A 27,278-nucleotide genomic window follows, 5' to 3' on the forward strand; every position below is an offset into this window, starting at 1 on the left:
TGGGATTCACAGACTGGAGAGGTTTTCTACTTAATCTGGCTCTGTCACTCTCTTTCTCTCCCCCCACCTCTATTCCATTTCTATTTTTCTCTCTTTGTCATTGTCTTCGTTTTGAGTTGCCAATTTAAATAAACTTATTTTTCCTGTTGTGAGACAGAACCAGCAGCAAAAGAGCAAGGCAGGCCTAAAACTTGAGAGAGTATAAAAGAAAATTTATTAACTACATAAACAAAGAGAAAGGAAAAAAAATTCAGAATAAGATTTTTTCAGATCACTCCTTCCCACCCTCTCCTAATCTTCATAACAACAAAGCAAACATACAGCAAATACTTTGGTCAGTGCCCAATTTAGTCTTTCTCAGTTCACTTCTGGAGAGAGAAGCCTCTTTTTATTGAAGTTGTAGGGAATTTTCCCAGAGGAAGGAAAAAGACAGTTCTCTTGTGGTTTTATCTTTCACGATTTGCATCCGCCCGGGAACCTGCAACCGTGACGCTCCTCCCAACTCTACAGCCGTCCCAAAACTGTAGATGTGGGCCATGTTTGTCTCATGGGGTATTACTTTTAAGAATGAAATGTTCGAACAGCAAAGATTCTCTCTGTCTCCTTTCTCTCTGCTCAGGCTTCATTTTCAGAAAACCGAAATCCCCTTCTTTTCTCAGGGCAGAAATTCTCAACACAGGTGCTCTTTGGTCAAATCATCTATTAAATGGAACGTTTCCATCCCCCCATGTCTCTTTCCATGGTTTATAGGAATATTCAGTACATCAGTTCATCCCTACAATTTTACAAAAATATTTTCAGACATTTCAGCATCTTCTCATTCTCCTTCCATCTCAAAAACTTAGCTCTTACATCACTGACTTCAGAAATCTTTTTATTCCCTTTCATATTCAAAGGAAAGGCTGGAGGCTTTGCAAACCTTATCTGAGCACTAAAGAGTTAAAGTTTAACACAACTACTAAAGTTGGGCCAGGCTCAGGCCGTGCTGGGGGGGCAGCTGAGGTGTCAATCAGCCTTTCTGGGGCTGGGCTGCAGCCCCACACTGCTCATGGCCACCCGGGCAGGCCCGGCCCGTCCGGCAGCAGCAAGAGTCGGCCTCCCCCCCACGCCAGAGCCGCAGGCCTGTGGAGGAGGAAGCTGTGAAGGTCTTATCACAAAACATTTTCTCCCCCCGGCCATCGGGTCCCCCTCGTTGGCAAACGGGGCCCAAGCGGCCTCCCGAGCCTCCCCCCCGCATGGGGGAGGGGGAAGCTCAGGTTGATGTTACCTGCTCAGCCACCGGAAAGACAAAGAGACTCAGTTCTGGATTACCTCCTTCAAAATGTGTGTTCCCGGAGCGAACTAACTTTCTCTAATTGGCTGTTGCAGGTATCCCAACCCCCACAGAAAAAATTCCCTTAGGAAGAACCTCTTCTGAGTTTCTTCTTCCTAAGTCAACCTATCACAGTGACACCGAGAACCTTCCAAGCGTTCTTTTCGTGAGCTGCTGCTGTGATGTCACAGGAGCGTTGCCACATCCCAGCGGTGCTCCCGTTGCTGTGGGACACAGAGGCCTCAGTGCCCAGAGGCTCTGGGTGCCTGCTGACTGCCGGAGGATCCTCCTGCCCGAGGCATTCTCGGCAGCCAGCCCAGCCCTGACCCGTGTCCGTGTGTGCCTGCAGGGGTGCAGCCTGCAGACGTGTGCAGCGCAGCCACAATGATGCAGCAAGTGGTTGCTGCAGTTTGCACTCTGTACTCTGTGGCTTATTCGGGGTATTTTTTAACCCACTTGGCAAGTAAGTTGAGGTTTTCTCTCGGTGCAGCATCTGTGGCTTTGGGCTTGCTGTGTGCTTTCTGTTCTTCCTCTGGACCTTTGAGTTGACTTTGTAACCAAATTGCCATGAAGACACCGTTGGTTTGGGAGAGCTCCTGCCAGCAGCTGCAGCTCAAAAAGGGGGTGTCTGCAGCCAGCGAGGCGTTTGCAATGAGGCCTGGGGGGGTTCTGTTCCCTCGAGCAGGGCGTCTGTGGCAGTGGAGCCTGGAACTCCCTTTGTTTGCTGGTCCAGCCAAGAACTGACACAGCCCAGGATTTTGTGCTGTTCTCTTGCTTGCTCTGTGAAGGGACTGTGGCTCCTGGAGGGATGCTGTGAAAGCAAAATGTTCTCTTGGGGTTACCTTGCTCCGTGGCATTTCCCACCACGGGCAATTTTTTTCCTACCAGCATCTGGTTCATGTTCCCTCTCCCATTGCAGGGCACCTCATGCGTGGATCCCAAGCAGCTCCTCCTTCGGTGAGTGGGAAGAAACCTCTGGTGTTCAGAATTGTGCAGCAAATTGTGAGCTCTGTGTGTGGCAGCCGAGTGCCATCCTGGGAGGCCGAAGGAAAGTCCCTGTCAGGGTCTTTGCAGCAGCAGCAGCAGCAGCAAAGGGATCCCTGGCAGTTTTCTCCTTTTCTGCTGAAGAGTTTAGAAGAGCTGCAGGTCTGGTTTTGCAGGCAGAGGATTTGCCTTAGCCATGGTGAAATACCGAATTCCCAACAATAAGTGGCAATGTCACTTTTAGCCCATTGTTAGTTTGTACAACTCTGAACTCTGTTTCTGCTTCGTGCAGCTGGATGTGTAGCTGAGGATAAATAAGGTGACAACTGAGATCGAACTTCCTGTCCCTCACGCTACTGTCTGTCCTCAGGGCACCAAAGCTGCATCAGCACCTCCTCTGGCTGCCTCTGCTTCCAAAGAGGAAGAAGACAGCAGTGAGATTGCCGCTGTTCTGGGGGACGATGGTGAACACCCCGTGGTTTGGGAATACAACAGCAAGGCTCCCGCAGTGTGGGACAAGGACAGTGGACATCTCCCGGCATGGGAGGAGGATGGTGGATATCCCCTGGCATGGGACAAGGATAGAAAAGCTCCCATGGCGTGGGATGAGGGCGGCGGACATCTCCCGGTGTGGGATGAGGACAGAGGACATCCTGTGGCTCGGGAAGAGGAGGGTGAACATATCCCAGCACGGGATGTGGATGGTGAACGTCTCGCGGCTTGGAAAGATGATGGAGAACCTGCCTCTGCTTGGGAAGAGGATGGAGAACCTGCAGCATTTTGGGAAGAGGACGAGGAACCTCCTTCTGCTTGGGAAGAGCACACTGAACCTCCCTCCGCTGTGGGATCCTGGGCTGAACATTCTGACAGCAGCACAGCCCTGCAGCCAGAGGGGACAGGGGAGCGGTGCCTGATGCAGCTGAGTACGTCTGTTCTGTTCCTGTGTGCCAGAGCAGGGTGCTGTGTGTGTGTCTCAGCATGAGCTGCACCCAGTGCTGCTCTGCAGCTGAATGTCACCGAGTCATTCATTGTCCTTCCCCAGCTGACACCAAGGGGCTCATGGCCCCAGGGAGTGGGGCTGCATTCTGGCTCTGCTGCAAGGCGGGGTCTCCATCTGGGAGGGAGCATCTTCCACGTGGTTTCTTTCAGGGAACATCGTGAGCGTGGGGGAGCCTGCTGAGAAATACCTGGGACTGGAGCAGATTGGCCAAGGGTAAGTGCATGGCAGTTCCTTCTGCACAAGCAGGGCCCAGGTATTTTGCTGGAGTCAGGAGAGCTCCAAACACCTTCCGACACTGGGGTATGATCCTGCTGTCTCTCAGTTTTGATCAGAATTGATAACTGTGGTCAGAAGGCACAGTCAAAGGCTTCTGAGGCTGGCAGTGTCCTGCCTGCAGCAAGGAGCAGGACCTGGAAGGTCTTCTGTGCCTGGAATTTGATTGCCCTAAAGAGCAACTCACCATCTGGTGACTCTCAGAAAACAGTTCTCAAGAAGAACTAATAAGTGCTTTTTTCAGCACAGGTAATAAACTCCATGCATTCAGTAACAGACACAGAGCTGCTGCACTCGAGGGGAAAATGCATCACCTGCCTGATGGCAGGGCCCTTGTGGATCCTGCAAGTCTTAGGCAGGAAATGCAAAAGGATGAAATACATTCTTTTCCACTTCTTTAGACACCAACTCCCACCTCAGGTTTTGAACTAAAGGAATTCAGTGTGGACATTCGCTCCAGCCCTTTTCCTTCGTGTTGGGCTCAGTTTTCTCTTGCACACCTTGCATGGCAGACGGCTGGTGGCTGCTGCACTGCTGTTTGAAGGGTCGATGCACGCAGGTGTTTTGTGAATGCTGCAGGCAGCAGAGATCTCCTGTCTGGGCTGCCTTTCACTCCCAGAGCCTAAAGCTCTGCTTCTTTCTTCTCTGCTGTTTTGTCTCCAGGGCTTTTGGAACTGTTTCTAAAGGACTCGACAGGGCCACTGGAGGAGAGGTCAGTGCCACCACGTCCAGCACGTCTGGCAGCTCCCGAGGGCTTTCCCCTCTGCTGGGAGCTGTGGCTGCAGCTTTGGGGGCCCAGCAGAGCTTTCCTGCACAGGCTGCTCCTCTGAAGGCAGAGCAGTGTCAGCCTTCAGAACACAGCTGGGACAGACTTGGTGCTTCTGAAGTGCCCAGAGGAATGCAAGGAGGGCAGTGGTGTCTGTCAGAGCTGGACACCATGGCTTGGTCTTCATATCTAAAACCATGAATGCATCAGCAGGTGGAGACTGAGGCCCAATTTATCTTCATCCCAGCCTTGGACAGGAACACTATTTAGCAGTTTTTCCATCCTGCTTTTCATCTTCAAAGGCCTAATTAGGCCTAATTAGGGAGAGATCCTGCTTGGGCTCAGTTTGGGGTTTTAGTCCTACTGCAGCTGTTCACAGAGAGAGAGGGAGAGAAATGAGAAGATGGATGTCCAGAGCAAAGCTCTCTCCTAAACGCTGCAGTTGAAACACAACTGGGTCTGGTGTCAGTGACACCCTGTAACAATGGATGTCTGTGTCTGCTTTATTGTGCAATCCCAAACAGAGCAGTGGCATTTGAAATCATGACCAAGTCCCATAGAATTGCTAAAGGGTTCTGGGCTGTTTTGCTCTGTTTCACAGCATCAGAATTACCTCCTGCTTGCAAAATGTGTTTAAATAATAACGATGATGATGATGATGATCATCACCGGAGTGGTGATAAACTAAGGCCATTTGAGAAGATGCAGATTCTGTAGGTGCAGAAAATGTTGTTAGAGCTTTGAGGCTGACAGCTGAGGGACCATTTCTGCAGAGCTTACAAGGCCAAATGTCTCTGGCCACGTGTCCTGTAAGCAGCCCCCAGCCAGCAGAGAAATGGGCTGTGGGAATGGCACTTGCTGAGCTCTGGTGTCCCATGCCAAGGCAGTTTGGCACAGCCTGGCTCTGTCGCTCCAAAAAGATTCACTCCATGCTTGCTGTGGTCTCCTGCCACAGACCCCTCCAGCTAAAGGTCTGCAATGTCACTTCAGGTGGCCATAAAGAAAATGAGTCTCAGAGAGCAGAACAGGGAACGAGCTGTGAATGAGATCCTGCTCCTGAAAGGCAAGAACCACCCCAACATTGTCATCTTTTTGGACAGGTGAGTGCTTCAGGTCTTATCCTGTGCAAGGGCCCTGTGTTAATCTTTCATTCGTAGTCAGTAGCCTCTTCTGAAAAAGCCTGACCTGGCCATATCTTCAACAACAGCCTGGCAGTTCACTCCCTCCATGCTTTTGTTTGGTTTTTTTCTTCAAGCTGAACCCCTTTGCTGTGCCTTATGACAAGTGCTGAAAAACCATGGCAGAAATTATTTCCCTTGGCTTCTTCTTCCCAACTCTTTTCCATTGCTGCAGATGCCAGGAAGTCCAGGTTTCCAGAAATGCCTCATTTGCCCATTTTTCAATGGCCTTGCCTGTTTCTGAAGGGACTTTGTGTAAGGTTTTCCAAAGAGTTGATAACTTTTGTCCCAAGTGCTGTACGGCCTCCTTGCCTGGATAACTCTGGAAGTTGCATTGCCTTGTTCTGGAGGGAATGGTGGAACTGATGAGTTCAGATGCTGAACCAGCTGGGGGCAAGTGTTGTGGTTCCACACTGATCTGGGCTGTTGCTAAACTGCGTTTTTCACTTGCTTGCCATCTAAGGCATCTCCTTTCTCACAGGTGTCTCCTTCTCCTTCAGACTGTGCAGATTCCAAGGTCTGTGCAGGAATGTCTCTCCATCTGATCGTGTTCTCATTGACAAGTGACCTGGAAACAAAACTCCACTCGAGGCTTTTCCATGGGGAAATTGAGCAGTGCACATTCATCTCCATGCTGTTGTTTTCCTCTTCCAGCTTCCTTGTTGACGAAGATCTCTGGCTGGTGATGGAATACGTGGATGGAGCAACTTTGCAGGACGTTGTCAGACAGACACGCATGGCTGAAGGAGAGATGGCAGCTGTCAGTCGGGAGGTGAGGGATCCTGCTTGTGCTTCCCATGGCTCGGACACGATGGTCCTTCCAAACAGGCTGTGAGAGCAGGAGGGGCTCCATGCTCAGGGCTTTGTTTCTGTGTTGTTTTTATGAATTGGAGAAGAAAGAGCCTCTGAAGTCAGTGGCCTGCCAGTATCACTACTCTTCTACTCTGTTCTTGTCCTCTTTCCTGCTGCTGTGGTACTCTCTCTGTCTCTCTTTGATTTGATTTGATTTGCTGTTCTCAGCTTTGCCTTGAACCATTTGCCTGGACTGTCTCCTGGCCTGTCACAGCAAAGTTGCTGCTGGGAGAATTCCAAACTGTCCTTTCTTGTGTGATGTGTTGTGACAATTGATTTTTATTCTTGTGTTTCTTCTTGTCTCTCAGTGTCTGCAGGGCCTGGATTTCCTCCATTCCAACCGGGTGATCCACAGAGATGTGAAGAGCTCCAACATCCTTCTGGGAATGGCTGGCTCTGTCAAGCTGGGTGGGTGTTCGTGGCCAGGCACGGTGCTCCCGGGGTGTGAGTGTGAGGCTGTTTCCAGGGATGGTCAGAGCCCCACAAGTGCTGCTGCTGGCACTGCCCGGCCCCTGCTGCCAGCTGAGAGCGGCTGCCCCGTGCAGAGAGCTCAGGAGAGGAGCAGAGTGTCAGGAGTGGCTTTGCTCTGGGCATGGCCCTTCCAGAGGGACGGGAGTTGGAATCTAAACTGCAAGGGAATCAGTAAAAGCCACTGCATGAACGCTGAGGGTTTATTTAAGGGTCCAGTTCCATCATTCCTTGGCCACAGCCCTGAGGACTTTTCCAGCTGACTTCACTACTGCATTCTCACCTTGAGAGTGGGGAATCTTTGTGCTTGGTTTCCTCATTGCAGCTGTCTTTGACAGTGTTTGTTTCTGTCCTCAGCTGATTTTGGCCTCTGTGCTCAGCTCAGCCCTGAGCAGGACCAGTGCAGCTCCATGGTGGGCACTGCTCACTGGATGGCCCCAGAAGTTGTGACCAGGTCTCCTTATGGCCCCAAGGTGGACATTTGGTCCTTCGGCATTGTGGCCATCGAGATGGTGGAAGGAGAACCTCCTTACTTCAAGGAAACAGGGGCTATGGTAAGAGGCAAATTCTCCAGTGTTTGCAGAGGCCTGTGAGCACAGGCTGACCCTGCACTGGGAGGAGCTGCTGGAGGTTTCTGCATATTGGGAAGGGAATTCCCAGAAGACTCGAGCCTGAACGCAGATGAATATTCTGCAGTCTCCAGCAACAATTTGCTTTGGGTTTCAAATTGTTGCAGCTCTTCTGTCAGTGAGGATGACCTGAAAATGTGAAGCCAGTGTATCAGCTCTAATGTTATCTTGGAAAAAAAACACAAACCAACCCCAAAACCCATCCCCAAACCCAACAAGTTCTCTGAAGGAGTTTCTGAAAGAGGTTTTTAAGAGAGGTTTAAGTTGAACTCCCCCCTGATTTTTCTCACTGGGAAGCTTGTCTAAAACATGAAGATGATTGCTTAACATCCCTGTAGTCCAACATATTTCCTTCCTAGTCCAAGCTACTTTTCTGTCATCAAGCCTGAGCTTTCAGCAACCCCAACCTCCTGTTCCTTGCCTGGCAATTTCTGGGATGGGGCATCAGGAATTCATTTACTTCAGTGTCAGTGGCACTGCAGACATGTGTTTGATGCAATTTAAAATAACACACGCAGACCACACTGACTCTTGAAAATGGCCTGTAAAGCTGGTGTCCGTATTTGGAGAAGCAAAATGTGCTGTTTCTGATGGAGGTTCCTACTAACAAAGTCAGACAACTAAATGGCCTCTCAAGCAAGATCATTTGGGTGTTGCAATGGCTGTGGCTGCATCAGGGTTTGGGCTTATTGGTTGGCACAGAAAAATGAGCCGTGAGCAGCATCTCTGCCAGGGAGGAAACTGCCCCCGGAGCTGGGGCTGAGTTACCGGGGTCGATGTGAGCAGCTATGGGTGTGAAGGAAGCTGGCACAGCGCTGCCTTTGCTTTTCCTGCAGGCTCGGGCTCTGATCCGGCAGAACGGGACCCCGCAGCTGCAGGAGCCGCGGCGCCTGTCGGCTCTGCTGCGGGACTTCCTCGAGTGCAGCCTGGACTCGGACGACGAGCGGCGCTTCTCTGCCCAGGAGCTGCTGCAGGTGAGCGCGAAGCGGCTGCAGGGGAAACAGCAGCGCCAGGGAGGGGTTTTCTTGGGGGGCCCCCCTCCGATAATCTCCAGCCTCGCTGCTTTTCACACGCAAAGCAAGCAGAATCCTCGCCTGGTTGGGGCTGTCTGGGTCCGTTCGAGGTCATCTGGACCTGGTGACCCACAACGAGCAGGGACATCTTCAAGTGGCTCAGAGCCCTGCCTGACCTGAGCTTGGATGCTTCCAGGGAGGAGGCACCTCCCACATCTCCGGGCACCCTCTGCCAGTGTTTCCCCTGGTAAAAAAATTCCTCCTTAGACCTAATCTGATCTTGCTTCCGTCTCTGGAGTTTCAAACCATTCCCCTTCGTCCAGGAACTTGACTCTGGAAAGTAATGGTCCATTTCTTTCTTTTTTATCCTTTGGTCAGCACCCATTTTTATCATCAGCCAAGCCTCTCTCCAGCCTGAGCCCTCTGATCGCTGCAGCAAAGCAACCACGGGTGCAGCAGAGGAGATGAAGCACTTGAGAACAGCTTTTTGTTACAGTAGTTAGGACTAGTTAGTTATGGTAGTTAGCACTGCTAGTCAGTTAGGGTCGTTCGGACTGTTTGTTATGGTACTTTTTTGAATAAAAACTCTCTTAAAACCTCAACACCCTTGTGTCCCTGCCTTCTCCCCCTGTGACTCAGCTGCCCCGAGCAATGCGAGGGGAGAGCAGGCCCAGCCTCGCCCAGAGCTGAGCCCTGGCAGAGCCCAGAGCAGCCTCGGCATCTGCAGAGTCAGCCTGGAAGGAGGCGCTTGGAGCCTCCTCGGCTGCAGCCGCCTCTTGGTTACAAACTGTGCGTGGTGGAAAATGCCACTGGTTCTGCAAGAGGGCAGAAGGGGCCCGGGGAAGGCCCAAGTGCTCCATGCAAGGGAAAAACCCACCCAGTGCTGGAGAAAAAACACGCCTTTATCCCCTCCAAAAATTTAATCCTAAATCAAGTGGAACAGGGGAAAGGGAGGAACCCCGGACCTTCGGGCCCTGCGAACCAAAGCGTCCCGCGGGTGTTGGTTTCTGCCCAGCTCGCTGCCCCAAGCCCAGCTCAGCTTAGCCCAGCTCAGCCCAGCCCAGCCCAGCTCAGCCCAGCTCGGCCCAGCTCAGCTCAGCTCAGCCCAGCCCAGCCCGGCCCAGCCCGCGGGCAGGGACACGCGTTTGGAGGAACCTGCGAGGGTGAGCAGGTGAGGGGGCTCCGGCAGTGACGGGTGAAAGGAACAGGGTGAATGTGACTTAAACAAACCCTGGGAATCTGCTTGGAAACAGGGCCAGGGACTTGTAGGTAAGAAGGAACGAAAGAGATTGTCACTTCTAGAAAACGGTGCTAATTGACATGGACTGTTGTTCAGCCAAGGCTGTGTTAAATTCTTGAACTAGGGAAAAACAAAGACTTAAGAGAATTATGAATATTGTTTTGTTTTACTAAAAAAAGAAAAAAAAAAAAAGCAAAAAAGCGTGTGTGTGCATATTGGAGGGGGAGATGGAGTGGACAGATCGAGAAGTCTGAACCTTCCAAGGTACAGTCCTGGGGACAGGGCAGCCACCTCTGTACTGCAGACAGGAACCGGGAACAGTGACACGATCTGACTGTGACCCCCATCCCCTGTGAGGGGACAGGGGAGGGAATGGAGAATAACAGGAAATCCGGGAAGGAGGGAAGGGTGAGGGGAAGATGTTTTCGTAGGAATTATTTTCTCATTCTCTTGCTCTGACTTGTTTGATAATGTTATGAATGACGTTCTATTTTTCCAGTTTATCAAGCAACGAGATTAAATTAAATTAATAGTAACAATTATAAATGGATACAATTAAAGTATAGGAGATGAATACAATCAAAATGCATATATTTGAGAATATAATTTAGTATAATTGAGGTTCATATAAAGCATGAGTAAAACCGACCGGGGATATGGGGAGTGGCTCGCCATTCCTCACGTACCAAAGCATCAAGGCCAAAAATCCTATTTATATACTATATGCTACAGAAGTTTCTAGAGAACTCCTCCTAGTTTCTATTCCTAAAATCTACATCACTATGTTGTATGGCACATGCTCTACTAATGGGTTAGGGGATCTCTCATCCTTTTGAGGCTCGTCGTCTTCATCAGTGTCCGCTGTGTGACCTGCAGGTAGTGCATGCCCACTATGTGACTGAGCAGATGTTTTCCATAACAAGATGTGTTGGTTTGAAAGTAAAACCAGTGCGAGACTCCAAGTCAGTAATACAATTTAATAGGAGAAAAGAGAAAAAATAAAATACATGCAATAATATAAAAGAAACAACCACCAAGACAGTCAGAAATACAACCTGACACCCTGTCAGTCAGGGTGTTGGTAGCAGTCCGTATAAATGGTGGCTGCAGTCCTCCTGGATGACAGATGTGGTTCTGTTGAAGCAGTGCTCCTGTAGAAGGTGCAGTTTTCCTTTGAAGATCCAGCGATGATGTGGAAAAGGTCCAACTTTCCTCTGTGATCCAGTGGAAAGGTCTGCCCTCGGGTCCCAAACCCCAGTTTTTTATCTAGGTAGGAAAGGCTTGGCTCCTGCCTCTGGTTGGGGCATCTCCCAATGGGATGATGTAATCTTATCAGTCACACAATAGGACTTAATGGCCCATTAACAGAATATATCTTCTGGAGGAAGGATGGGTTGTGAATAGATAACGATGATCATCCCCCGATCTTATCAGATGGCACATCAGCAGAGGATGTCTCCCACAGAGATAAGGATCACCACCCCTCCCACATTTTAACAGATGGTGATAGAATACACATTTTTGCATTGTACCCCAGGACATAATCCACCCCTTATTCTATTACCATCTACATCATACCCAAACCAATACCCTCCTGCAGCTATATATATAATACAGAATGAAACCTTACATACAATTCTCACTTAAAATTAGGTCTCCTTGCGGTACACAATGGGTTTCCCCATCTTTCTGCATTACCCTCCAAGTGCAACCAAGTCCTTGAAAAATAAAAAATCCCACGGATTGGTTTGCCTTTGCCTCTGGTGTGATTAATCCAAACAGTCTTTCCTAAAATACCTTTCATGTGTACCACAGGTACTTTGTCCCCATCCACTGTGTGCAGGGGTTCAGAGTGGGCAGAACCGGCTCGATTGATGGACCCTTGGGTGTTCACCATCCAGGTGGCTTTGGCCAAGTTCATTTCCCAATTTCTGAAGGTTCCACCACCAAGTGCTTTCAAAGTAGTCTTAAGGAGTCCATTACACCGTTCAACTTTCCAGGCAGCTGGCGCATGGTAAGGGATATGATATATCCATTCAATGCCATGTTCTCTGGCCCAGGTGTTGATAAGGCCATTCTTGTAATGGGTTCCGTTGTCTGACTCAATTCTCTCAGGGGTACCATGCCTCCAAAGGACTTGTTTTTCTAGGCCCAAGATGGTGTTCCGGGCAGTGGCATGAGGCACAGGGTAGGTCTCTAACCATCCTGTGGTTGCTTCCACCATGGTCAGTACGTACCGTTTGCCCTGGCGGGTTTGGGGAAGGGTGATGTAGTCAATTTGCCAGGCTTCCCCATACCTGTACTTCGACCATCATCCACCGTACCACAAAGGCTTCACCCGCTTGGCCTGTTTGATTGTGGCACAGGTCTCGCAGTCGTGGATGACCTGTGAGATGCTGTCCATGGTAAGGTCCACCCCTCGGTCACAGGCCCATCGGTACGTTCCATCTTTCCCCTGATGCCCAGAGGCATCATGGGCCCAACGAGCTAGGAATGATTCTCCCTTGTGCTGCCAGTCTAGATCCACCTGTGATACTTTCACTTTGGCAGCTCAGTCCACCTGCTCGTTGCTGTGATGTTCTTCATTGGCCCGGCTTTTGGGTACATGTGCATCCACGTGTCGAACCTTTATGGTCAATTTCTCTACTCGGGCAGCAATGTCCTGCCAAATCTCAGCTGCCCAGATGGGTTTCCCTCTGTGCTGCCAGTTGGCCTTTTTCCAGTGATCCAGCCATCCCCACAGAGCATTAGCTACCATCCATGAGTCAGTATAGAGATAGAGCCTTGGCCACTTCTCTCGTTCAGCAATATCCAAAGCCAACAGGGCGGCTTTTAGCTCTGCGACCTAACTCGGTCCAACTTGTCCCTCAGTAGCTTGTGCAACTTGTCGTGTGGGGCTCCATACTGCAGCTTTCCATTTCCGGTTAGTGCCTACAATTCGGCAGGAGCCATCAGTGAAGAGGGCATATCGTCTTTCAGCCCCGGTAGCTCATTATATGGTGGGGCTTCCTCAGCACGTGCCACTTGCTCCTCTTCTTCTTCAGAAGACAATCCAAAAGTCTCAACTTCAGGCCAGTTTGTAATTATTTCCAGAATCCCAGGACGATTTGGATTCCCAATACAGGCGTGCTGAGTGATGAGGGCAATCCACTTGCTCCATGTGGTGTCAGTGGCGTGATGTGTGGAAGGCACCTCTCCCTTGAACATCCAGCCCAGCACTGGTATTTGGGGTGCCAGGAGGAGTTGTGTTTCTGTGCCAACCACCTCTGAGGCAGCTTGAACTCCTTCATAGGCAGCCAAGATCTCCTTCTCTGTGGGAGTGTAGTTGGCTTCAGATCCTTTGTAGCTTCTGCTCCAGAATCCCAGTGGTCGACCCCGAGTCTCATCAGGCACCTTCTGACACAGGCTCCAGGACAGACCATGGTTCCCAGCTGCAGAGTAGAGCACGTTCTTCACATCTGGTCCCGTCCTGACTGGGCCAAGGGCTACTGCATGAGCAATCTCCTGCTTGATCTGGGCAAAGGCTTGCTGCTGCTCAGGGCCCCAGTGGAAATCGTTCCTCTTGCGGGTAACCAGGTAGAGAGCGCTCACAATCTGACTGTACTCAGGAATGTGCATTCTCCAAAAGCCTATGGCACCTAGGAAAGCTTGTGTTTCCTTCTTGTTGGGAGGTGGAGACATAGCAGTGATCTTATTAATTCCCCCTGTTGGGATCTGACGACGTCCATCTTGCCACTTGACTCCTAGAAACTGAATTTCCTGAGCCGGTCCCTTAACTTTACTTTGCTTAATGCCAAAACCAGCTTTCAGCAGAATCTGGATAATCTTCTCTCCTTTCTCGAAGACTTCCCCTGCTGTGCTGCCCCATACAATGATGTGATCGATATACTATAGATGTTCGGGGGCCTCACCCTTTTCCAGTGCAGCCTGGATCAGTCCATGACAGATGGTGGGACTGTGCTTCCACCCCTGGGGCAGACGATTCCAGGTGTACTGCACGCCCCTCCAGGTGAAAGCAAACTGAGGCCTGCATTCTGCTGCCAGAGGAATGGAGAAAAATGCATTGGCGATATCGATAGTGGCGTACCACTTTGCTGCCTTGGACTCCAGCTCGTACTGCAGTTCCAGCATGTCCGGCACAGCAGCCTCAGCAGTGGAGTCACCTCATTCAATGCACGATAGTCTATGGTGAATCTCCATTCTCCTTCAGATTTACGCACAGGCCAGATGGGGCTGTTGAAGGGTGAGTGGGTTTTGCTGACCACCCCTTGGCTCCCCAGCTCTCGAATCATTTTATGGATCGGAATCACTGAGTCTCTGTCAGCACGGTATTGCCAACGGTGTACTGTTGTTCTGGCGATTGGTACCTGTTGCTCTTCAACTCTCAGTAGTCCCACAGCAGAGGGGTCATCTGCAAGACCAGGCAAGGTGCTCAGTTTTCTAATGTCGTCTGTCTCTACAGCAGCTGTCCCGAAAGCCCAGCGATATCCTTTTGAGTCTTTGAAGTATCCATTTCTAAGATAGTCTATGCCAAGGATGCATGGGGCCTCTGGGCCAGTCACAATGGGGTGTTTCTGCCACCTGTTCCCAGTTAAACTCACTTCGGCCTCCACTACAGTCAGCTGCTGGGATCCTCCTGTTACCCCAAAAATAGAGATGGATTCTTCTCCTACATACTTTGATGGCATCAGAGTACATTGGGCACCGGTGTCAACCAAAGCCTTACGTTTTTGTGGGTCAGATGTGCCAGGCCATCGGATCCACACAGTCCAATAGATCCGATTATCCCTCTCCTCTACCTGGCTAGAGGCAGGGCTCCTCTATTCCTGATCTTGGTACATGTTGCTCTCTCCCTGTAAATAGGTTCTTGAGGTTCCTTCAAGAGGATCAGTCATATCATCATTCTGATACTGTCTGGAGTTCTGTACACAAGAGACTGGAGCAGCATTGACTCTAGATGAGCTTCTTGTGTTAGGTGTCCCTCTTTTCAGCTCACGTACCCGGGCTGCTAAGGAGGAGGTGGGTTTTCCATCCCACTTCCTCATGTCTTCTCCATGCTCCTGAAGGAAAAACCAGAGGTTACCTCGTGGAGTGTGTCCTCTCTCCCTGCCTGAGGAACGCCAGCTCCTAATGGCAGAAACTCTTGTTGGTTCTGGAGAGATCTGGTAGTTGTTTTCCTTAAGTTCTTTTTTTGGTTTCTGATGGTCCTCTTCAATCAAGCTTTGGAGTTTCTCCACCAGCCTTGTTTCCATGGATGAGACATGGGTACGAAATGGGGCTGTGACAGTGTCCTCATAAATTCTTAGTTTATAGGCCAAGACGCCTACCATGTCCTCACCTTCCCTCCACTGCAGCATTGCCAGGTAACGGGAATACATCTCTGGTCCAAGCCGTGCAAATCTCAACCACATCTGTGACGTGCACCGGACACAGTCTGGGCTCTTAGGAAATCTCTCATCTTCTGAGAAAATGATCTCGAGTACGGCCAATTCCCTCAGGCATCGGATACCTTGTTCTATTGTGCTCCATTTTCCTTGGTGCACCTGGAGATCTTCTTTACAAAGGTATCTGTCCTTCACACTTGTCAGCAGTCGCCGCCAGAGGCTGAGAGTTTCTTGGGTTCTCCCAATCCCCTGGTCAATGACCACATCCCGGGACAGAGATCCCAGTTGCCTGGCCTCACATCCATCCAGAATGGTGTCATTGGCTGCAGCATCCCAGATGCGGAGCAGCCAGGTCAAGATGGACTCATTTGTCTGGTGGGTGAATTCCCTCCGCAGGTCACACAGCTCACCCAGGGACAGAGAGCGAGTGATGATTTCTGGCTCTGTCACTTCTGCTGGGTGCGAAGGTCCTGCCACGTCCTCGTCAGTCACTATGCGAACTGATTTGCTCTTTGATTTCTTCTTCTGAATGGGGGCACCTGCTACTGGTCTAGGCTGTTCTGGCTCAGTGATGGTTTGTGTGGAGATGCTGATGGCGCATCTGGCTTTTTTCTCCTCTGTGGCAGTCTGCATAGACACGGACACTGTTGCTTTGTGTTTGGTTCTTCTTCTCTTTGTGACATTCTGTGCAGACGTGGACAAAGTTGATTTGTTTGTTTTTTCCTCTTCCTCAAGAATACGTGGCAGTACACCATGTAGTGTTTTGTTTCTAAGCATGTTGGAGGCTGTGCAGAGGAGACAAAGCAGAACTAACAACAATATTATGCTGTCCTTAGCATCCAGCGGGAACTCAACATTTCCAAAAACTACTGAATCAGGCCGGAAAGATTGGAAAAAATCATCCTTTACCCCTCCCCCCAAGGGCTGGGTGTGATTGTTAAAACCCCGGATGTAGCAACCTAGACTAGGACAAGCAAACAAAGTCGGGTATATATTCCGAATTATGTTCATTGCCTCAGAGGTTATCATGCAGCAGATATAATAGGCTAATAAAGCAATTTTTATACCATATCCTGGTCTACACAGGAGCATTACAGCTGGCAGATAGTTCCCCATGTGTGGAAAAATATAGAGAGCAAGATATAAAACCCATGTAAGCATGTTGAGAATCATGGTGAAAACAAAATTGTAATACTGACTTTTCTCAGTACCCTTCTTGCTCCACGTTGGGCGCCAATAAATGTGTTGGTTTGAAAGTAAAACCAGTGCGAGACTCCAAGTCAGTAATACAATTTAATAGGAGAAAAGAGAAAAAATAAAATACATGCAATAATATAAAAGAAACAACCACCGACACAGTCAGAAATACAACCTGACACCCTGTCAGTCAGGGTGTTGGTAGCAGTCCCGTTAAATGGTGGCTGCAGTCCTCCTGGATGACAGATGTGGTTCAGTTGAAGCAGTGCTCCTGTAGAAGGTGCAGTTTTCCTTTGAAGATTCAGCGATGATGTGAAATGGTCCGACTTTCCTCTGGGATCCAGTGGAAAGGTCTGCCCTCGGGTCCCAAACCCCAGATTTTTATCTAGGTAGGAAAGGCTTGGCTCCTGCCCCTGGCTGGGACATCTCCCAGTGGGATGATGTAATCTTATCAGTCACACAATAGGACTTAATGGCCCATTAACAGAATATATCTTCTGGAGGAAGGATGGGTTGTGAAAAGATAACGATGATCATCCCCTGATCTTATCACATGGCACATGAGCAGAGGATATCTCGCACAGAGATAAGAATCACCACCGCTCCTAGATTTTAAGAGATGGTGATAGAATACACATTTTTGTACTGTACCCCAGGACATCCTCACACAACATCTTCTTACCTTATCTGTCTCTTGCACAACTGCATGTCCCTTGCCTCCTCACAGCACAGCCAGCAGACTCCATCCCAAACTGCAGCAGACTCTGGGTCAGCCAGCTAACCCACTCATTTAGAACAACCCAACTCCTTGGGCAGGCACAGATGTTTCCACTCCTCAGTCATCAGTACAGCTGTAATTCATTGGGAGAGATTGCCTTCTGTACTATCCTTTCAATCTGTCTTCCCACTCTGGAGCTCTGTGCTTTCCTTCCTATGGAAAAGAACTGTCATTCTCCTCCAGGTGCCCATGGCCAAAATTTGGATTCCTGCTCCAAATTTCCTTAGATGCAAGGATTGTTCCCAGGTGAAATCTACCAGGACAGACAGATCTGGCTGCCTTGGCCACCCAGAGGCCACCTCTCATCTGACTTTGAAACACTGGGACTGTGTGGTTTTCTTTCCTATGGGAAAAAAAGCACCTTTCATGTCCAGGCGCCCATAGCCAAAATTGGGAATCCACATCCAGAATTCTCTATATCCAAGGACAGCTTCCAGACAAAAGCTGCCATCCTTGTCAAGTCTGGCTGGCCTTGGCTTCCTAAAGGCTGCCTTTCATTTGCCTTTGAAACACTGGGGCTCTGTGCTTTCCTTCCTAATGAGAACAACTCTTCTTCCAATCCTAGCATCCACAACCAAAATTGAGATTCCACCTTTAACAATCCCTATGTCCAAGGATAGCTCCCAGATGAAAGGTACCAGGAGAGACAAGTCAGGCTGGCTAGGCCTAAGGGTGGCCACCTCTCATCTTCTTGCAAAACACGTGGGCTTCTCACTTTCCTTTGCAATGGTGAAACCATCCACCTCGACCACGCAGCCGTGGCTGAAATTGGGATTCCACCTCCAAAACTCTGTACATCCAAGGATTTCTCCCAAGTGAAAGCTGCCAGGACAGACAGGTCTGGCTGCCCTTTGTCTCTTGGGGACTGCCTCATACCTGCTTTTGGAACACTGGGGTTCAATGCTTTTTTTCCAATGGCAAAAACCATCCCTCTTATCAATGCAGAAATAGCCAAAATTAGGATTCCATCTCTGAAATTCCCTGTATCCAAGGATTGCTTTCAGACAAAAGCTGCCAGAACAGAGAGGTCTGTCTGGACTGGGTCTGTGATGGTCGCCATTCATCTGCCCCTTAAACACTGGTGGTCCATACTTTCCTTCCTATGGAAAAGAGCTGTCCTTTTCCTCCAGATGTCCATGTCAATACTGAAATTGGTATTCTACCTCTAAAATTCTGCATATCCAGGTATTACTCCCAGACAAAATCTGCAAATACCATCAAGTCTGGCTGTCCTTGGCCTCTGGTGACTGCCCCACATCTGCCCCTGCAACACTGGGGATCGGTTGTTTCCTTCCTGTGGAGACCATTGTGACACCATGGGGACCCCATGGATCCAAGGGGCCATGGTGACACTGTGGGGCCTCATGGCACCAAGGACATCACTGTGGCCCTGCTGGGCTGCATGGTCCAAAGGGGCCGGCGTGAAGCAGCAGGGCTTTGTGGAACCAAGAGGCCATTGTTGCATTCCAGGGCCTGGTGCAGCCCAAGGGCCCTTGTGATCCTGCAGGGCACCGTGGATCCATGGAGATCATTGTGGCATTGCAAGGCCCCATGGAAGCAGGGAGACCATGGTGACACTGTGGGGCCCATGGAACCAAAGGGCCATTGTGACCCTGCAGGGCCTCATGGAAGCAAGGGGCCATTGTGACACCTCAGGAGCAAGGAGAACATTGTGACATTACAGGGCCTTGTGGAACCAAGGGGACATGGAATGGGTCTGGATGGTTTGGCCTCCTGGGGGCCACAAGGCAGATCTGGCTGACCCTGGCATGTGAGGGCTGCCTCTCATCAGCCTCTGGAGCACTGGGGCTCTGTGCTTTCCTTCCTAGGGAAATAAACCATCCCTCTTTCCTGCTGCCCAAGGCTGAAATTGCTACTCCACCTAAAATGTTCTCTATCTGCAAGGGTTCTTCAAGCCAAAATCTGCCAGGACAGACAGCTCTGGCTGGCCTTGGCCTCCTGCAGGCAGTCTCTCATCTACCACCAAACATGGGGCTCTGCGTTTTCCTTCCTGTGGAAAAGAACTGCCCTTCTCACCGAGGTGTCAATGGCCAAAACTGGGATTCTACAGCTAAAATTCCATCTATCCGAGGACTGCACCCAGAAAAAAGTAGCCAGGACAGACAGGTCCTGCCTTGTTGTCTGGTGATTTTCTTCGACTATGAGCAGAATGTTCTCTTTTGCCAAGACCTTGAAGAGGGCCCAGAGATCTCCCCAGGTGGGGTTTGGAAGCTGCAAGCATATGAGCACTGTGTAGGGGCAAAGGAACTCAGTGCTCACTGGAGTGGAGACTGAGGAGAGCAAAGGAGAGCCCTGGGAGGGGCTGAAGGTCAGTTTCAGAGATGGTGGAACCTTTTGATATAGCAGAAAACAGCCTGAGAATTAATTAATTAATGCCAAGACAAAATTGATGAGGGCCAGACTGGACACAAGGAGACAAGAATTTCTCTCCCAGGGCAGGGCTGTGGTGAAACACGTTCCCCAGAAGGAGTCTGGGGCAGCCCAAGGCTTTGTGTGTGCAGGCAGAGGCAGGCAGGAGGCAGAGCTGTCAGCAAAGGAAGGGGCCAGCGAGGTGGGGCAGCCGGGGGATGACGACAGCCTGCAGGGACAGAGGCGCAGGGCATGGACACCGTAGGACAGCCTGGGCTGCAGAGGGCACAGGGATGGGCAGCAGCTGAAAGGCCCTGACACAGCCAACTCCTGCAGCACTTGGGCCATGCACGCTGGCCCTGGGCCTGAGGCCAGCAGGGGACAAGTGAGCCTTGCTGTGCTGGGGCCTCATTGCCTCCTTGTCCCTGCTCAGCAGCCTGGCAGGGGCCGCCCCATGGTGCTGCCCTTGGCATTGCACATGGCCAGAGCCCAGTGGGCCGGGAAGAGCCCTGAGCAATGAGGGAGGGACAGGATCTGCCTTGCCAGGGGCTGGGGCTCAGCCCTTGGCCCTTTGCATTCCTGAAACACATCCAGGTTTGCTCAGCATCACAGACACCTTTCCCTTGTTTGTCCCCCCTGTCATCACTGCCTCCAGTGTTCTGCTCAAACCCTGTGATAAATGTGATTCGTGCTAAATAAATTGTAACTATATTTACAGAATTTTATTTAGATCAAAAGAAGACATTTTTTACAGAATGAGTGGGGAGATGGGTGAGACAGGTCAAAGGACATCTTCCAGATATTGGGAGTTGAACAAGGATGTTGGAAGGGAATAGTAGAAGGACAAAGGTCTGATAAGTACCATCTAGAAATAGAGTTTCAACCTTGAAATGGGCCAAGATGAGACGATTCCAGGCATGGGATTTAATTAGAGTCTTATGGAAAACATCTGTTCAGTCACATAGTGAGCATGCACTACCTGCAGGTCACAGCTCGGTCATTGATGAAGACGACAAGCCTTCATCAGAAATAAAACCCTCAAAAGGATGAGAGACCCCCTAACCCATCAGTAGAGCATGCTCCGTACACACAGTGACGTAGACTTTAGGAATAGAAACTAGGAGGAGTTTTGCAGACACTTGTGTAGCATATAGTATATAAGGGGGATTGTTAGCCTTGATGCTTTGGTACGTGAGGAGGGGCGAGTCCCTCCCCGTATCCCCGGTTGGGGGGGCCCTCCCTGGTCGGTTTTGCTCATCCTTTATATGAACCTCAATTATACTAAATTACTTACTGCCAAATTTTACTTATCCTAAAATATATGGATTCAATACTTCGATTGTATTGATCTCCAATACTTTAATTGTGTACATTTATCATTGTTACTATTAAAAATTTGCTGCTGCATTTAATCTTGCTGCTTGATAAATTGGAAAAATAAAAAAACATTCATAACAATAGGGACCCCAAAATAATTTTAGGGCAACGTCTAAAATTACACTTGAGGACCCCAAAATTTCAAAACTTCCCAATAGGGACCTAAATAGTCCCATGTTTGGACCCAAAATTAAAACAAAATCCCGGTGGAGACCCCACAATTCTCACAATTCTCAATATGCACCGAAAAACTCCAAACAACTACAAAACTACAACTCCAACACTACAAAATTCCCTTTAATTACATCAACGTTTCCTTATGGGGAACCCAAAGTTCCCAAGAGACCGCCACATTTTCTTTAAGGACTCCAAAATTCCCAAAAATCCTCAATAGGAGCCACAGAATTCCCTACAGGAACCCCAGTAATTCCCTGGACAGAGCACAAAATTCCCAAGAACTCCCTTTAAGAATCGTAAAATTCCCCTAGAGAGCCTGAAACCCACCTGGACCCTTTAGATCCACTCTAGACCTCCCAGACCCCTTTTAGGAACCTCCCAGAGTCCCCCAAATCCCCTAGAGACAAACACAAATCCCATATACAGATCCCCAGTTCCCTACAGCTCCCCTGTAGACCTCCCAGACCCCATTTAGGGAGCCCCAGAGCAGCCCAAATCCCCTATAGACAAGCCCAAATCCCCTATCAAGTCCCCCAGAATCCCCCCAGGACCGTAAAACCTTCACCAACAGTCTATAGATGCCGGATAGACCTATCAATCACCCATAAGGGACCCCCCAGAGACCCCAAATCCTCTATTAGCAAGCACAAATCCTCTATAGAAATCCTCAGACCCCCCCCAGTCCCCTATAGATCCCCTATGGATCCCCCCAGCCCCACCGTAGCTCTCGGACATGCTGAAGCCGGGCAGGCAGACAGGGAGCAAAGATGGCGGCGCCCGGAAGGCACCTCCGAGTGTTCTGAGCATGCGCGAGAGGAACGCGCCCTGAGATGGGCGGGGCTTGGAGGGGAAAGGGGCGTGGTGAACACAGGGGCTCGGTCGGAAAGAAAGGGGCGGGGCTAAAGATAGACGGGGCTGTGATTAGAAAGGGCGGGGCCAAGGAAAGGGCGGGGACTGTGAGGGAAAAGGGGCGGGGCCAAGGAAAGGGCAGGAACTGTGAGGGAAAGGGGCGGGGCCAAGGAAAGGGCAGGAACTGTGAGGGAAAGGGGCGGGGCCAGGGAAAGGGCAGGAACTGTGAGGGAAAGGGGCGGGGCCAAGGAAAGGGCAGGGACTCTGAGGGAAAGGGGTGGGGCCAAGGAAAGGGCGGGAACTGTGATGGGAAGGATCGAGGCCAAAGGGCCACGCAGTCCCAAAAGGCTCTGGTTTGGCTTAAAATCTCCAAGAAAAGATCAGAAATCCAGCCTAAATCTACCAGGTTTGGGCTAAAATCAGCCAAACGGGCCTCAACTCCACACAAAGGCGATCTAAAATCATACACATGAGCCTTGCAGAGTCCAAAAGTGGCCTAAAATCCAGCCTAAACCTGCCCAGTTTGGTATAAAATCACCCAAATAGGCCTAAAATCTTTGGGACCAAGACTGGCACAAGAAATGGCACCAGCACCAAGAATGAGACCAAAATCAGAATGGACACCGAGACCAAGAGTGAGAACAGATCCAACACCGGAACTGAGACCAGCATCACTCTAGCACTGGAACTAGGACTAGGACCAAGACCGAGACTGTGACCACCACCAGAACTGGCACTGGAACCAAAATTGAGGCCCACACTGACACAGGAACCGGCACTGGGAGGGCTCCAGAACAGCTCTGGTACCAGCACTGGCACTGTGAGAACTCTGGGACTGAGACAGAGTGGGACCAGAACAAGCACAGAGACTGACATCGGCACCAACACCGAGACTGGCACCTCTCTGGGACCGGGCCTGAGGCTGAGATTGGCACTGGGAGCACAACAGGATCAACACCGGCACCAACACCAACACTGGGACCGAGACCACTCCACAAATTAGACCAAGACCAAGAGTGAAACAAGAACCGGCACTGGCACTGAGACGGGGACCGCTGTAGGACTGAGACTGAGACCCAGACCAGCACCGGGACAGAGACCGACACCGGCAGCACTCTGGGATCTCCGCGTTCACTCTGGGGAGTTTTGGCTGTGCCCCCACACGGGACTGGGCAGGACTGGGAGGGACCCCTGGGTGGGGCGGGACAGCCTCGGTTCCCATTGTTCTGGTGCAGCCATCCCGGTCCATATGGTCCCAGTCCATGTGATCCCAGTCTGTACAATCCCAGCCCATGTGATCCCAGTTTGTACAATCCCAGCCCATGTGATCCCAGTTTGTACAATCCCAGTCCATGTGATCCCAGTCTGTACAATCCCAGCCCATGTGATCCCAGTCTGTACAATCCCAGGCTGGATGGCCCTGATCCAACTGGTCCCAGTCTGTGCAGTCCCAGTCTGGAGGATCCCAGTCCATGTCATCCCAGCCCCCATGATCCCAGTCTGGATGCTCCTGCATGGCTCACACTGCCAGGGTCTGGAATTCCAGTTCCCAGCCACAAAAAGATGTTCCTGCCCTTGAAGGCAAAGCTCTTCAGAAGGGGCCAAAAGCCAAGTGCAGCAAGATCTTACAGGGACATTTCACTGCCAGCCTTCCTAACTTCACCCATGGCTGTTGGAGCTCCTGCACGGGGAATTAAATCAGGGGAGGGTCTTTGGTGGGAGCTGCCCTGGGTCAAGGGAGACCCTGAGACAGAAACAGAGCAGGCAGAGAGAGACGGGAGAGAAAGGAGGACACAAACACAATCAGATGAGAAGGTGCCACTGAAACAGAACTGCAACTGACTGGAAGTGAATGGGACAGAAATCAGGAATTGTGAAACTTTTATTTACTATCAAATCCATACCTTGGCAGCCAGCCCCACACAATCCCAATCCCAGCGCTCCAAATTTGGATCCCACTTCTCCCAGTCTCCTTCCAACCCCTTCTCACCCTGCCGGCTGTGGAATCCAGTAAGGTTCACGTGGGATTGAGTTGTCTTGAGGATCCACTTTGCAGTTGGATTGAGCCATTTTGGATTAAAATTGAGGTACTTTCAGAGGGATTTGAGAGGTTTTTAGGTGACCTAAATCCTCTTGGCTTTTGGTGTGAAAAGAAATGGAGAAGAGAGAAAAACTAAGGCAAAAACAAAAGGATAACCAGCCAGGTGTCTTCCCCAGATGGATCCCAGGGAATGTGGGTCACCAGGGCTCAGCTCAACATGAGTTCTGCAGTGGGGGATGGAGTTGGAGCAGCACACAAGTTGTTCTTGCACTAGGGGGATTTACAGGGATTGCATTAATGCTGCCTCTGTTGGTGTCTGTTCAAAGCTGAGCTCTGAGAGAAGTTCGTCCCACACTCAGGATACTCAAAGGGGCTCTCCCTGGTGTGGATCTTTCGGTGGCAGATCAGGTTGGAACGCTGCCTGAATCCCCAAAACTTTATGGCCTTTTCCCAGTATGGATTTTCTGGTGGCAGATTAATTTGTCACACACAATGAAGATCTTCCCACTCTCCTCACACTCGTGGAGCCTCTCCCCAGTGTGGATGCGCCGGTGTCTGGTGAGGTGGGAGTTTCGCCTGAAGCCCTTCCCACAGTCGGAGCACTGGAAAGGCCTCTCCTCCCTGTGTGTCTGGAAGTGCCTGAGGAGATGGGAGCTGGAGGAAAACCTCTTCCCACACTTGGAACACTCGTAGGGCCTCTCCCCAGTGTGCATCTTTTGGTGGCAGATTAGATGGGAACACTGCCTGAAGGCCTTCCCACACTCCCCACACTGGTATGGCCTTTTCCCAGTGTGGATGTTCTGGTGGTGGATCAACGTGTTGCGCTCAGTGAAGCTCTTCCCACACTGCTCACACTTGTAGGGCCTCTCCCCAGTGTGGGTCCTCTGGTGGCGGATCAGGCTGGAGCTGTCCCTGAAGCTCTTCCCACACTCCTCACACTCGTGGGGCTTTTCCCCGGTGTGCAAGTGCTGGTGCGTGACAAGAGTGGCGTTGTGCCTGAATCCCTTCCCGCAGTTGGGACAGCGGAAGGGCCTCTCATCTGTGTGAATGCGCTGGTGCTGGAGAAGATTGGAGCTGGTGGGAAACCTCTTCCCACATTCAGAACACTCATAGGGCCTCTCCCCAGTGTGGACACTTTGGTGGCGGATCAGGTGGGAACGCTGCCTGAAGGCCTTCCCACACTCCTCACACTTGTATGGTCTTTTCCCAGTGTGGATGTTCTGGTGGCAGATCAATGTGTTGCGCTCAGTGAAGCTCTTCCCACACTGCCCACACTCATAGGGCCTCTCCCCAGTGTGGATCTTCTGGTGGCGGATCAGGCTGTTCCTCCACCTGAAGCTCATCCCACACTCCGAGCACTTGTGGGGCTTCTCCCCATCACGAAGCTGCCCATGGACCAACAGCTCCAAGCTCTGGCTCCATCTCTGGCCGCCCCCCCGGCCCAGGCTGGGGCTTTCCTCCTCAGATCCCCGCCATCTGCGTTTGCAGCCCCTCCTCGTGCGGGATCTCCGCGGCTTTTCCTCCCCGTTGCATTCCTGCGCCGTGGAGCTGCTCCAAACGGCCTCTTCCACGAGGTTCTGCCGCGGGGATTTGTCCTCCCTGCTCTCCGTGCTCAGCTCCTTGTCTGGGGCAGGAAGGACAAGCAGAGGATGGGATTTGCCTCCGTGCCAGAGGGAAGGGGAAGGAGATCCCCCCAGCGCGTCCCCGGCAGGACGGTGTCAGCAGCGGGGTTGTCCTGCAGCCGGGGGCCGTGCTGGGCTGGGAGATGGAGCAGGACAGAGGGGGAAAGGGGCACTGACTTCCTCCTCACCTGCCTGGGGCTCCTGGGGCATCTTCGTCTTCCTCGCAGCCTCCTCCTTCTCCATCGGGCCAAGGGTTGGGAATGGGAAATCCTGGTTTGGGGAAAAACAAGGGATGAGCGTGTTGTGTTCTGGGTTTCTCCTGCCCAACTCCATCTCTACAAGTCTCCGAGCATCTCGGGTCCATAAAACCTCCCAAACATCAACATTCAGCCCTGAAAATGCCTCCCAGGGGTTCCTGGGAATGGTCCCTCCCCTTTGGTGTTTGGGGGTTCCCCCTGTCTCAGCTGCTGGGGGTCACGCTTGTATTGGGGGTCCCCCATCTACTCGGTCCCCGCCCTCCCCGGGCTGCTGGGAGTCCCAGGAATCCAAAAAGCTCCCCCCTCTTCTGTCTGCCCATTGAGGGATGCCGGGTGTTTTTGGGGTCCCTTCTCCCCTTATTCTCTGCTTTGGGGTGCAGGGGGTCCAGGGACTCCCCCCTGCCCCTCTCCAGGCTGTTGAGGGTCCCAAAATCCCGGCACTCCCCCCTCTCTGCGCTCCCCACTTTGGGGTCCTGGGGGACACAGGGCTCTGCTCCTCCAGCGTGCCTCTTCCAGTAGCCGCCACCGGGACCCCCCAATGTCCCCCGTGGAGCATTTTCTGATCAGATTTGGAGCTCTGCATTCTCCAAACATCCTCCCTGCCCAAAAAAATACACAAAGCACCCTGAGAGACGCTGGGAGTATTCTAGAGAAAACTGGGTGCAACTGGGATCAAACTGGGGGCAGGTGAACCATGCTGAGGTAACTGGGAGTGGCTGGGAAGGACTATGAGATTGTTCAGGGCAACTGGGATGTGGTTACTACGCTGCAAAGAGAGAGAAAAGACAGCAACACACACGGACCTCTTTTGGGGAAAAAAGGCCAACTTTATTGTACGGACATCCCGTATTTAAAGTGTGTTACGTGCAGTTAGGACAGGACAGTAGTTCATTGGACAATTGGGAAAAATATCCCTGGGACAGCATGTCCGGATGTCCCATGGGAAAGACACCAGGTGTTAATCTTTATTATGTATTCCCTTCTGTTTTTCACCAAGTTATCGCTCTGGGAGACTGCGTCCCTAACTGAAGCTGTAGTCAGCTTGTCAGCCTGGGAATGGACCTGAGAGACAGGAGAAATCCAGGCCTGAAAAGAATTGCCAAGCTGCAATTTCCTAGCTCTCTAAATGTGAGTGTCCACACTGGGATATTCTGGGAATGTCTGAGACCATAGTGGTGGTGACTGGGACCTAACTGGGAGCGACTGGGAATGTGCTGGTGGAAAAACTGGGATCATGCTGGGGCAACTGGGGGAAGTGTGAGTGACTGGGGCCCTGCTGGAAGAGACTGGCATCATACTGGACTCATACTTGGATCTTACTGGCAGTTGCAGGGGCTATGCTAGGGGCAACTGGGAGAACTGGGAACGCATTGGACACAAGTGGTGTTGGAAATCGTATCCTTGCAAAAATCTTTGCATAACCTTAGTGGAGGGGATTAATTTGCCCTACAAAAAGACTTCTTTGTTTCTTTCCAGGGCATTGCTGCACCAGGTGGGGTCTGATGAACACA

The 27,278-nt window shown here is 51.0% G+C and overlaps 2 protein-coding genes across 2 annotated transcripts in view; one reads left to right on the top strand and one right to left on the bottom strand.

Moving 5' to 3' along the window:
- LOC148219389 (uncharacterized) overlaps positions 1 to 25,311 on the bottom strand; it is a 35,297-nt gene extending 9,986 nt beyond the window's left edge. The window contains 1 exon segment of the mRNA XM_088157624.1: positions 24,325 to 25,311. Coding sequence (XP_088013750.1) covers positions 24,325 to 25,231 — 907 coding nt within the window. The 5' untranslated portion in view covers positions 25,232 to 25,311.
- Positions 1 to 27,278, top strand: part of LOC148219388 (uncharacterized) — a 198,893-nt gene that overhangs the window by 44,761 nt on the left and 126,854 nt on the right. The window lies entirely within an intron of this gene.

Source organism: Sturnus vulgaris, unplaced genomic scaffold (genome assembly GCF_052056855.1).
Source record: "Sturnus vulgaris isolate bStuVul1 unplaced genomic scaffold, bStuVul1.hap1 Scaffold_141, whole genome shotgun sequence".
In the NCBI taxonomy this organism is placed as follows: Eukaryota; Metazoa; Chordata; class Aves; order Passeriformes; family Sturnidae; genus Sturnus; species Sturnus vulgaris.